The 13,154-nt window shown below is 44.1% G+C and overlaps 1 protein-coding gene across 4 annotated transcripts in view; it reads left to right on the top strand.

The window, feature by feature from the left end:
* The window catches only part of EPB41L1 (erythrocyte membrane protein band 4.1 like 1), a 169,475-nt gene extending 156,730 nt beyond the window's left edge, over positions 1–12,745 (top strand). For all 4 annotated transcript variants that reach the window (XM_044296862.1, XM_044296861.1, XM_044296859.1 and 1 more), the window contains 3 exons: positions 2,857–2,937; positions 9,907–10,023; positions 11,788–12,745. In XM_044296862.1, coding sequence (XP_044152797.1) covers positions 2,857–2,937; positions 9,907–10,023; positions 11,788–11,796 — 207 coding nt within the window. In that variant the 3' untranslated portion in view covers positions 11,797–12,745. The remainder of the gene's footprint in view (positions 1–2,856; positions 2,938–9,906; positions 10,024–11,787) is intronic.
* The last annotated feature ends 409 nt before the right edge of the window (positions 12,746–13,154 follow it).

The following is a 13,154-nucleotide window of genomic DNA, read 5'->3' as shown; positions in this document are numbered from 1 at the left end:
CGCAGCAAGCTCTATTTTGTGCGTTTTTCAGGCAACGCAGGCCCCATAGAAGTGAATGGCTGCATGAAAATCGCAATCATCCGCAAGCAAGTGCGGATACGGTGCGATTTTCACACACGGTTGCTAGGAGACGATCGAGATGGAGACCCGATCATTATTATTTTCCCTTATAACATGGTTATAAGGTAAAATAATAGCATTCTTAATACAGAATGCATAGTACAATAGCACTGGAGGGGTTAAAAAAATAAAAATAATAATTTACCTCACCTTAATCCACTTGTTCGCACAGCCGACATCTCTTCTGTCTTCTTCTTTGAGGAATAGGACCTTTGATGACATCACTGCGATCATCACATGGTCAGTCACATAACCCATCACCATGGTAAAAGATCATGTGATGGACCATGTGATGAGCGCAGTGACGTCATCAAAGGTCCTATTCCTCAAAGAAGAAGACAGAAGAGATGCCGGCGCGCGAACAAGTGGATTAAGGTGAGTTAAATTATTATTATAATTTTTTTAACCCCTCCAGCCTTATTGAACATAAGCTGGATGTAAATACCCTCAGATTTAAGCTGACAGTCTGCAGTTAAAGCACATCTTGTTTGTTTAATTTCAAATTCATTGTGGTGGTGTATAGAGCCAAAAATGTTAGAATTGTTTCCATGTCCCAATATTTATGGACCTGGCTGTAGCCTTATTTTAGGCAAAGCTACTTTTACAGTGTTCAGAATTATAGGTCTACCCCGACCAAGCAGACTTAGTTATTGATGATTTCAAGCACTGTTAAATACTTTAAAAGAAGGGCAATATACACTCACTGGCAATAAAATAACGCACCAAAAAGATGTTGGAATGGAATGAAACTTGCTATGTGTGAATGTGATGATGACATATGTAAGTGATTACAATATTAGAGCGAAAGGATACGTTTAGGACTACAGTTGAAAGGAGGCTCTAGGACCTGTTGGGTCACCACTATCCTGGATACAAGATGAGATATGGTTGGACATGGAGGCATACAGGTTCCATATAGTAATATGCTGCAGATGGCCCTGTAGATCCTGTACATTCTTAGATGAATATAACTTACACCTTAGCCGTTCCCATAAATGCGGGTGACCAGGCAGGCCAAGGAAGTGTTACAATCTGGAAAACCCTTGATGTGTGTGGGTGAGCATTATCCTGCTGAAGAATGCCTGGATGTCCTGCACATATCACTCAGCTGTTAGTGTCCCTCTTATCCCTACTAGGTGTGATGGCTCCCCAGATCATCATACCAGCAACTGGCCAGTGTGTCACTCCATAGCAAAGGCAGGATTGAAGTGCTCATCACCAGGCTTCCATACTCAAACTCGACCGTCGATGGATTCCAAACAGAACCTGGATTGGTCGCTAAAGACAATGGGGGTCATTTATTAAGACCAGCATTTTAGACACCGGTCTTATGAAGCCCCTGTTCTGGCAGTGGATCACCAAAGTTATGTAGAGGCGATGGCCTCTACATAACTTTGGCGCGCCCAACGCCGCTTCTAAATATAAGACAGCTTGCTAGCTGGCTTACATTTAGACCATTTTCTACACCTAAACCAGGCGTAGAAAATGATGAATGAGGTGGGCCTTCTGGCCCGTCCCCTTCCCCACTTACTCTTTGAGACCTGGCGTGAGCGGGGAAAAGTCGCAGATTGCGGCGCAACTACCCGTTGCGCCGCAATCTGCGCCTGAAATACACCTAATATAGGTGTCTTTCAGGTTAACAAATGACCCCCAATATGCTTCTAGTCCATAGCAGTCCAGGTTTCTCATTTACCACACCACTGTAAATGAAGGCGACGGTGGCTGTCAATGACAGGACAAGTAACGAGCACCATGACACCTTTCTTCTGCTAAGCTCCTGGAAATGGTGCGGGCAGAGACAGGGGTGTGTAATGGAGGCGCCACTTGTGTCTGGATAGTGGACAATGAAACTGTGAGAGCTGCTCAAGTTGTTGTGGATTAAACCATACTCTCTACTGGTGGTCTGTCTGAGGCATCCGGAGCCTGTTCACTGTGTGTGTGCCCCCATGTAACCACTGCTCCCAACACCTCCTAACAGTTAGATCAGAACGACCTAGATGGCGGGAAATTTGTCAAAACGACCTTCCTGCTTTTCTCAGTCTAACGCTGGGTTCACACCTGAGCCTTTTACAGCGCGTTCAAACGCGCTGTAAAACGCTCAACACATGAAAACCAATGCTATCAGTGTGCTATCAACTGGTTCACACTTGAGCGTTTTGAACGAGCTGTAAAACGCCCTACGCTCCAAAAAGTTCTTGAGCTTCTTTGGGGCGTTTTGTCGCGCGTTCCCGTTCATAGACTTTCAGGATTGCGCGACAATGGGCGTTCGCTTGTCTCTGCGCGATTGTAAACGCCTGTACAATTGCGCATACAGAGCGCTCCTTTCAGAACGCTCAGGTATGAACCCAGGGTTAGAGGCATGTCTAACAGTCAGTAATCTCTTACCAAGAGGTACACTACACAAAAGTAGCCTCTGAGAGTCTTTTTATGGGGCAGAGAAGCACTTCTAGGCCCTCTTGTGGCAAGATCCATTGTCTAATCAAACCACACCTGTAATCATTTTCATATCTGCCTGAGACATAACTGCAGGCAGAGTTTTTACAGCAATCCAACCCAGCAATGTGGATGCGTTTATTTTTTGTCGATGAATGTATTCTATATGTCAAATACAATGTGTAATATAGTACACAGAATATGAATACAGGCAACCATTAAAATTCCTATGCTTACATTAATGTTTTTCTGATTTCACCAATTTCTCCTTTACTTGATCTTTTGTCCAATATGCTTAAGCAGACAGTGAAAGGTGGATTTTCTGAGACAAGGATAGAGAAGAGGATAATTATTACTGGAGATGAAGATGTAGATCAAGAACAGGTAATACTGCAGTACATGACAGCTCATTGCAGAGTAATCTGACAGCATACTTCAGTGCAATACAGCCTCATTAAAACGGTTCGGTTAGGAGGTTTTACGATTATTTACTGTATACTACAGTATCAGTTAAACACGTATTCAACTTAGAAGTCTTTGTGAGGTGTAAGGGGTACAGTATGTGCCCACAGCCTGTGGTGTATCTTGGTTTTGTGCAGCCCTAGGTGAGACTAAACTCGGGCACCCCCCTAATATAAATTTGACCCACCCCTTCCTGTCAAGGCCAAACCCCTTCCCATGTAATCCCCACCCCTTCCTCTTTAGGCTCCACCCTTTCCTGTTAGAGCTTAACATCTTCCTTTCTGTAAAAAAAATCATCACAAATGTATGTATGAAATAAAATAAAATGTCCATCATCTAAAAGTAAAAAAAAAAATATAAACTATGCATATTTCTAGTTAAACACAAATATTTTGCAGATGTATAAAAAATATATAAATAGTATGTGTGTGAGAAGTTGCGCTTTTTTAATTTTTAGAATAATGATACAGGCAGCCATTTTATTTAATACATTTGTGCTAATTTCTGTGTTGGTTGGAGGGGGCTGAGGGGCAGTATTACACAATCTGTATAAAAATATATATAAAGATTGTGTAATACTGCCCCTCACCCCCCCTCCAACAGCACAGAAATTAGCATAAATACATTAAATAAAATGGCTGTATTATTAGTCTAAAAATTAAAAAAGCACAACTTCTAACACAAATGTATTTTACAGATTACTTTTTTTTTTTTTTTTTAAACAATGTGCAGGGTAGAGATAGTACAGTATTGACCCCTCCCTAATTCTCCCCCCTCTAACCACCCAACGGGTCCCAACCCCCTTACCTCATAAAACAACAAAGTAATTGATTTTTTTTGTGAATTACTGTAATTTAACCACTTCAGCCCCGCTAGGTGAAACCCCCTTCATGACCAGGCCACTTTTTACACTTCGGCACTACACTACTTTCACCGTTTATCGCTCGGTCATGCAACTTACCACCCAAATGAATTTTACCTCCTTTTCTTCTCACTAATGGAGCTTTCATTTGGTGGCATTTTATTGCTGCTGACATTTTTACTTTTTTTGTTATTAATCAAAATGTAACGATTTTTTTGCAAAAAAATGACATTTTTCACTTTCAGCTGTGAAATTTTGCAAAAAAAACGACATCCATATATAAATTTTTCGCTAAATTTATAGTTCTACATGTCTTTGATAAAAAAAAAATGTTTGGGCAAAAAAAAAATGGTTTGGGTAAAAGTTATAGCATTTACAAACTATGGTACAAAAATGTGAATTTCCGCTTTTTGAAACGGCTCTGATTTTCTGAGCACCTGTCATGTTTCCTGAGGTTCTACAATGCCCAAACAGTAGAAAACCCCCACAAATGACCCCATTTCGGAAAGTAGACACCCTAAGGTATTCGCTGAGGGGCATAGTGAGTTCATAGAACTTTTTATTTTTTGTCACAAGTTAGCGGAAAATGATGATGATTTTTTTTTTTTTTTTTTTTTCTTACAAAGTCTCATATTCCACTAACTTGTGACAAAAAATAAAAAATTCTAGGAACTCACCATGCCCCTCACAGAATACCTTGGGGTGTCTTCTTTCCAAAATGGGGTCACTTGTGGGGTAGTTATACTGCCCTGGCAATTTAGGGGCCCAAATGTGTGAGAAGAACTTTGCAATCAAAATGTGTAAAAAATGACCGGTGAAATCCAAAAGGTGCACTTTGGAATATGCGCCCCTTTGCCCACCTTGGCAGCAAAAAAGTGTGACACATCTGGTATCGCCGTACTCAGGAGAAGTTGGGGAATGTGTTTTGGGGTGTCATTTTACATATAACCATGCTGGGTGAGAGAAATATCTTGGCAAAAGACAACTTTTCCCATTTTTTTATACAAAGTTGGCATTTGACCAAGATATTTTTCTCACCCAGCATGGGTATATGTAAAATGACACCCCAAAACACATTCCCCAACTTCTCCTGAGTACGCCGATACCACATGTGTGACACTTTATTGCAGCCAAGGTGGGCAAAGGGGCACATATTCCAAAGTGCACCTTTCGGATTTTGCAGGCCATTTTTTACACATTTTGATTGCAAGGTACTTCTCACACATTTGGGCCCCTAAATTGCCAGGGCAGTATAACTACGCCACAAGTGACCCCATTTTGGAAAGAAGACACCCTAAGGTATTCCGTGAGGGGCACTGCGAGTTCCTAGAATTTTTTATTTTTTGTCACAAGTTAGCGGAAAATGATGATTTTTTTTTTTCTCTCTTTTTTCCTTACAAAGTCTCATATTCCACTAACTTGCGACAAAAAATAAAAAATTCTAGGAACTCGCCATGCCCCTCACGGAATACCTTGGGGTGTCTTCTTTCTAAAATGGGGTCACTTGTGGCGTAGTTATACTGCCCTGGCAATTTAGGGGCCCAAATGTGTGAGAAGTACTTTGCAATCAAAATCTGTAAAAAATGACCGGTGAAATCCGAAAGGTGCACTTTGGAATATGTGCCCCTTTGCCCACCTTGGCATCAAAAAAGCGTCACACATCTGGTATCGCCGTACTCAGGAGAAGTTGGGGAATGTGTTTTGGGCTGTCATTTTACATATACCCATGCTGGGTGAGAGAAATATCTTGGCAAAAGACAACTTTTCCAATTTTTTTATACAAAGTTGGCATTTGACCAAGATATTTTTCTCACCCAGCATGGGTATATGTAAAATGACACCCCAAAACACATTGCCCAACTTTTCCTGAGTACGGCGATACCAGATGTGTCACACTTTTTTGCTGCCAAGGTGGGCAAAGGGGCACATATTCCAAAGTGCACCTTTCGGATTTTGCAGGGCATTTTTTACACATTTTGATTGCAAAGTTCTTCTCACACATTTGGGCCCCTAAATTGCCAGGGCAGTATAACTACGCCACAAGTGACCCCATTTTGGAAAGAAGACACCCCAAGGTATTCCGTGAGGGGCATGGCGAGTTCCTAGAATCTTTTATTTTTTGTCGCAAGTTAGTGGAATATGAGACTTTGTAAGGAAAAAAGAAAAAAAATGAAAAATCATCATTTTCCGCTAAATTGTGACAAAAAATAAAAAATTCTAGGAACTCGCCGTGCCCCCCACGGAATACCTTGGGGTGTCTTCTTTCCAAAATGGGGTCACTTGTGGCGTAGTTATACTGCCCTGGCAATTTAGGGGCCCAAATGTGTAAGAAGTACCTTGAAATCAAAATGTGTAAAAAATGGCCTGCGAAATCCGAAAGGTGCCCCTTTGCCCACCTTGGCTGCAAAAAAGTGTCACACATCTGGTATCGCCGTACTCAGGAGAAGTTGGGCAATGTGTTTTGGGGGGTCATTTTACATATACCCATGCTGGGTGAGAGAAATATCTTGGCAAAAGACAACTTTTCCCATTTTTTTATACAAAGTTGGCATTTGACCAAGATATTTCTCTCACCCAGCATGGGTATATGTAAAATGACACCCCAAAACACATTCCCCAACTTCTCCTGAGTACGGCGATACCAGATGTGTGACACTTTTTTGCAGCCTAGATGCGCAAAGGGGCCCAAATTCCTTTTAGGAGGGCATTTTTAGACATTTGGATCCCAGACTTCTTCTCACACTTTCGGGCCCCTAAAAAGCCAGGGCAGTATAAATACCCCACATGTGACCCCACTTTGGAAAGAAGACACCCCAAGGTATTCAATGAGGGGCATGGCGAGTTCCTAGAATTTTTATTTTTTTTGCATAAGTTAGCGGATATTGATTTTTTTTGTTTTTTTTCTCACAAAGTCTCACTTTCCGCTAACTTAGGACAAAAATTTCAATCTTTCATGGACTCAATATGCCCCTCACGGAATACCTTGGGGTGTCTTCTTTCCGAAATGGGGTCACATGTGGGGTATTTATACTGCCCTGGCTTTTTAGGGGCCCTAAAGCGTGAGAAGAAGTCTGGAATATAAATGTCTAAAAATGTTTACGCATTTGGATTCCGTGAGGGGTATGGTGCGTCCATGTGAGATTTTATTTTTTGACACAAGTTAGTGGAATATGAGACTTTGTAAGAAAAAACAAAAACAAAAACAAACAAAAAATGTCCGCTAACTTGTGCCAAAAAAAATGGCTGAATGGAGCCTTACCAGGGGAGGGTGATCAATGACAGGGGGGGTGATCAATGACAGGGGGGTGATCACCCATATAGACTCCCTGATCACCCCCCTGTCACTGATCACCCCCCCTGTAAGGCTTCATTCAGACGTCCGCATGATTTTTACGGATCCATGGATACATGGATCGGATCCACAGAACGCATGCGGACGTCTGAATGGAGCCTTACAGGGGGGTTATCAATGACAGGGGGTGATCAGGGTAATCAGGGTGATCACCCCCCTGTCACTGACCACCCCCCCTGTAAGGCTCCATTCAGACGTCCGCATGATTTTTTACGGATCCATGGATACATGGATCGGATCCACAAAACGCATGCGGACGTCTGAATGGAGCCTTACAGGGGGGTTATCAATGACAGGGGGTGATCAGGGTAATCAGGGTGATCACCCCCCTGTCACTGATCACCCCCCCTGTAAGGCTCCATTCAGACGTCCGCATGATTTTTACGGATCCATGGATACATGGATCGGATCCGTAAAAATCATGCGGACGTCTGAATGGAGCCTGACAGGGGGGTGATGAATGACAGGGGGGTGATCAGGGAGTGTATATGGGTGATCACCCCCCTGTAAGGCTCCATTCAGACGTCCGCATGATTTTTACAGATCCATGGATACATGGATCGGATCCACAGAACGCATGCGGACGTCTGAATGGAGCCTTACAGGGGGGTTATCAATGACAGGGGGGTGATCAGGGTGATCACCCCCCTGTCACTGATCACCCCCCCTGTAAGGCTCCATTCAGACATCCGCATGATTTTTTACGGATCCATGGATACATGGATCGGATCCACAGAACGCATGCGGACGTCTGAATGGAGCCTTACAGGGGGGTTATCAATGACAGGGGGTGATCAGGGTAATCAGGGTGATCACCCCCCTGTCACTGATCACCCCCCCTGTAAGGCTCCATTCAGACATCCGCATGATTTTTTACGGATCCATGGATACATGGATCGGATCCACAAAACGCATGCGGACGTCTGAATGGAGCCTTACAGGGGGGTTATCAATGACAGGGGGTGATCAGGGTAATCAGGGTGATCACCCCCCTGTCACTGATCACCCCCCCTGTAAGGCTCCATTCAGACGTCCGCATGATTTTTACGGATCCATGGATACATGGATCGGATCCGTAAAAATCATGCGGACGTCTGAATGGAGCCTGACAGGGGGGTGATCAATGACAGGGGGTGATCAGGGAGTGTATATGGGTGATCACCCCCCTGTAAGGCTCCATTCAGACGTCCGCATGATTTTTACGGATCCATGGATACATGGATCGGATCCGTAAAAATCATGCGGACGTCTGAATGGAGCCTGACAGGGCGGTGATCAATGACAGGGGGTGATAAGGGAGTGTATATGGGTGATCACCCGCCTGTCATTGATCACCCCCCTGTAAGGCTCCATTCAGACTTCCGCATGATTTTTACGGATCCATGGATACATGGATTGGATCCGTAAAAATCATGCGGACGTCTGAACGGAGCCTGACAGGGCGGTGATCAATGACAGGGCGGTGATCAATGACAGGGGGGGTGATCAGGGAGTTTATATGGGGTGATCAGGGGTTTATAAGGGGTTAATAAGTGACCGGGGGGGGGGGGGTGTAGTGTAGTGTAGTGTTTGGTGGGACTGTACTGACCTACCTGAGTCCTCTGGTGGTCGATCCTAACAAAAGGGACCACCAGAGGACCAGGTAGGAGGTATATTAGACGCTGTTATGAAAACAGCGTCTAATATACCTGTTAGGGGTTAAAAAATTCGGATCTCCAGCCTGCCAGCGAGCGATCGCCGCTGGCAGGCTGGAGATCCACTCGCTTACCTTCTGTTCCTGTGAGCGCGCGCGCCTGTGCGCGCGCGTTCACAGGAAATCTCGCGTCTCGCGAGAGGACGCGTATATGCGTCCAGGAGGAGTAAAGCAACCACCTCCCGGACGCATATACGCGTACGGCGGTCGGGAGGTGGTTAAGTACTTACAGTTTTTGAAGACAGCAGGCTTAGGGATCAGTGCATTGGTGGCCGGGGCCTGGCCTCACGACTTGTTCATGGTGACCGTGTGCAGGATCCGTTCTGCACTTGGAGGAGATAAGGCTCACCCTAGCGTTGCTGGCCCGTGGCTCCACCTCTGTTCGACGTTACGACAGCAACGCACGAACGCAAAAGGCAGGGGAGGTCGGGAGGAAGTACCGTATTTTCCAGCGTATAAGACGACCCCCAACTTTTCAATTTAAAATAAAGGTTTTGGGCTAAACTCGCCATATAAGACTACCCCTGAATGCCCAACCATCCCTGTCTTCAAGACGATCTTCTCCAGTCCAGGGAACTGACTGGGATCTGTGGATGGCACTGTTATGAGGGGAATCTGTGAATGGCACTGTTAAGGGAGGGGGATCTGTGGATGGCATAGTTATGGGGAGGGGAATCTGGATGACACTGCTATGGGGAGGGGGATCAGTGGATGACACTGGCATTTATACACAGGAGAAAGACGATTCGATCTCCAAAATGCGGAACGCAAACAGCAGGTATCAGAAACGGATACGGTCGTGTGTATGAGCCCTAATTCTCATGAAAACCTGAACATATGAATGGACCCTTGGGGTTCTGAAATTAGGGTCTAAACAAGCATTGGGGCACTTTAGCGCAACAAAGTACCGGTACTGGAAGAAAAATGGAAACAGTGCTATAATTTTCAAAACCTTGGCCTTTATTTATGCTGCTTTACTTCTAGGCCCTCGCCATGGCTATAAAGGAGGCAAAGCTGCAACATCCAGACATGCTGGTCACCAAGGCAGTGGTGTACTGTGAAACAGAACCTTCTCCTGAAGAGCCTGGAGAGCGACAGCAGGTAAAATGTAATGGGGTAGTTACTTAAAGGGAATGTGTCACCAGTAATTATTTCTGCCAGTTAATACCAGATAGTGTATATCATATACCATATACACTCAGCTAAAGAATTATTAGGAACACCATACTAATACGGTGTTGGACCCCCTTTTGCCTTCAGAACTGCCTTAATTCTACGTGGCATTGATTCAACAAGGTGCTGATAGCATTCTTTAGAAATGTTGGCCCATATTGATAGGATAGCATCTTGCAGTTGCAGTTCATCCAGGGCACGAAGCTCCCGTTCCACCACATCCCAAAGATGCTCTATTGGGTTGAGATCTGGTGACTGTGGGGGCCATTTTAGTACAGTGAACTCATTGTCATGTTCAAGAAACCATTTTTCCAGTCTTCAACAGTCCAATTTTGGTGAGCTCGTGCAAATTGTAGCCTCTTTTTCCTATTTGTAGTGGAGATGAGTGGTACCCGTGGGGTCTTCTGCTGTTGTAGCCCATCCGCCTCAAGGTTGTGCGTGTTGTGGCTTCACAAATGCTTTGCTGCATACCTCGGCTGTAACGAGTGGTTATTTCAGTCACCGTTGCTCTTCTATCAGTTTGAATCAGTCGGCCCATTCTCCTCTGACCTCTAGCATCAACAAGGCATTTTCACCCACAGGACTGCCGCATACTGGATGTTTTTCTCTTTTCACACCATTCTTTGTAAACCCTAGAAATGGTTGTGCATGAAAATCCCAGTAACTGAGCAGATTGTGAAATACTCAGACCGGCCGGTCTGCCACCAACAACCATGCCACGCTCAAAATTGCTTAAATCACCTTTCTTTCCCATTCTGACATTCAGTTTGGAGTTCAGGAGATTGTCTTGACCAGGACCACAACCCTACATGCATTGAAGCAACTGCCATGTGATTGGTTGACTAGATAATCGCATTAATGAGAAATAGAACAGGTGTTCCTAATAATTCTTTAGGTGAGTGTATATAGTAGTAGAAACAAAGGCAGCACTCCAACGCAACGTGAAAAAAGTGGATGGTTTATTAACCCATCTAGCAGCAACAGTTCAGCTCCACTCAATGGAGCCTTTGTTAAGCTGTGTACACAGTTTAACAAAGGCTCCATTGAGTAGAGCTGAAACGTTGCTGCTAGATGGGTTAATAATAAACCATCCACTTTCTTCACGTTACGTTGGAGTGCTGCCTTTGTTTCTACTACTATTGAGCAGACCTTGGTCTCTGGTCCATATTGAAGGATTTGCACCCTCATTGCTGTGTGCTGCTTTTTACTTTTGTTTTGTTCTATATATATAGGCATGCTCTGTGCAGAGGTCATTGTACAGGAAGGTAGAGTAAATGTGACCACCAGCTATTGTGAATGGTGGATATATCGATCTACATATAGGTGATATCTGCCATTCTAATCCTGCCTGTGATGATGAGATGCCTATTAGTCGGTTTAGTGGCCAGTATGAAAACATGCCGTCGGATATTGTTTTTCTGTTCCGTTAGAGTAATAGAAAAATGGTAATGGACGTAAAAAATTTATCTGTCACATGCCGAACACCAACAGCACAGAACAGACTGCATGGACTATAATGGGATCTGTCCTGTAGTGTTACATCGCCGGTCATTTAACCGGTCAACATAGTGCTGCTTGCTGTGCTATCATGTTCGTCATTTCTGACAGAATCTGTGACGGAGCCTCCAACACAGATGTGCCTAAAATGCATAAGAATTCACATTAATCATTCTAATTTTCTTCATCCTCTAGCAATCTTGACCTTGGATTTTGGATGTGAATCCTCCCTTCATCTCCCTCTCTGCCCCCGCCTCATAAAATAAGGACTATCCTCCCTTCCCTGATCCTACAGCACACGCCAGCTGCAAAGCCTCAAAATCAGCAAGGGGCCTCTGAAACCATGCTGACATCATTCCCTGACAACGAAAGACTTGTCACCTTCCATGGAGCAGCGTAACATCTCATGTGAAGAAGACTATGGGACACTTTCTTCTCCACTATTGCTCTTCTTCTGGGAAGCATGCCTAGCAATGCGTGAATAGAATGCATGTGGCATCTGCAGAGTCAGTTTTACCTGCGCAGTTTAGGAAATTTGTGCTTTAAAAAAAAAAAAAAAACTGAAGAGTTCACCGAAGAGATTCCCTCAACGTTCCTCTGGGCGCTCCAGCGACAGTGGGGTTAATAATTCTTCATAAACTCATCATTTGTTATACGCATTAGAAACCTAGCAATTCGCTCTCTGATATATCTCAGCCAGGAAATCTCTCATATAGATACTTAGCGCTGTACGATTCTGTCCTTATAACCTGCAGTGAAATTATCACATTAGATAGAATTGCAGCAGTGGAGTCTGTCCTGATAATACAATGTTTAACCCTGGTCCCGTTTAGTATCGATTTCTGTTCTGCACAGCTAGTAATATGGAAATGAAAGGCGACTGAGGTTTTCAAATGCTGTTAGACTCTCGTTCTTTGGACCCTGCTAGTGGGACTTTCTGCACAATTAACCCATTTGTTGCCGGCAGCGGAGTCAGAAGACGTCCTTACTAGTTGAGGGGGAAAAGGGCTGAGCCATGTGTGTGAAGAAAAGGTTTTAACGTCGCACAGGGGGAGGTCTGATCCACTGCAATGCTGTGCTCTCCCCCAGTCCCCCCTCCTCCCTGTGCACCGTGATCACTGCTCTATAGCCAATAAAAACAAAGTCAATGTGACATGTGACTTCTTCCTGATTCTGAATATCAATCATTTAAAGGGGATGTATATTAATACATAGAGTTATATAATGTGAGCACTTGAAGAGCGGAGAGGAGTAAGGTTACTGGAGCCAAGAATGTGCTGCAGGACGGAGCAGCTTCTATCAATTTTCTACGCCCTGAGAGCTGCCAGCACAGCTGGGCCTCTAGCAGATTTGGCTTTCTTCCCTCTTTCTACCGTGGGTAACAATTTAACAGGATGGTTATGACACATTTGGAGTATTTTAACTTTATTATTTTATGTTTTTGAAGCTCACTTTGCAAACCAGTTCATTCCAGCCAAATCAGTATGGTATGAACTAATATGAACTAATTAACATACCTTTTCCCATTGAGAACTGCCTGAAAAATAAGTCTCCGTGTATCA

This window comes from Bufo gargarizans, chromosome 6 (genome assembly GCF_014858855.1).
Source record: "Bufo gargarizans isolate SCDJY-AF-19 chromosome 6, ASM1485885v1, whole genome shotgun sequence".
Taxonomy (NCBI): Eukaryota; Metazoa; Chordata; class Amphibia; order Anura; family Bufonidae; genus Bufo; species Bufo gargarizans.
The sequence above is the reverse complement of the archived record's forward strand: the minus strand, read 5'-3'. Positions and strand labels throughout refer to the sequence as shown.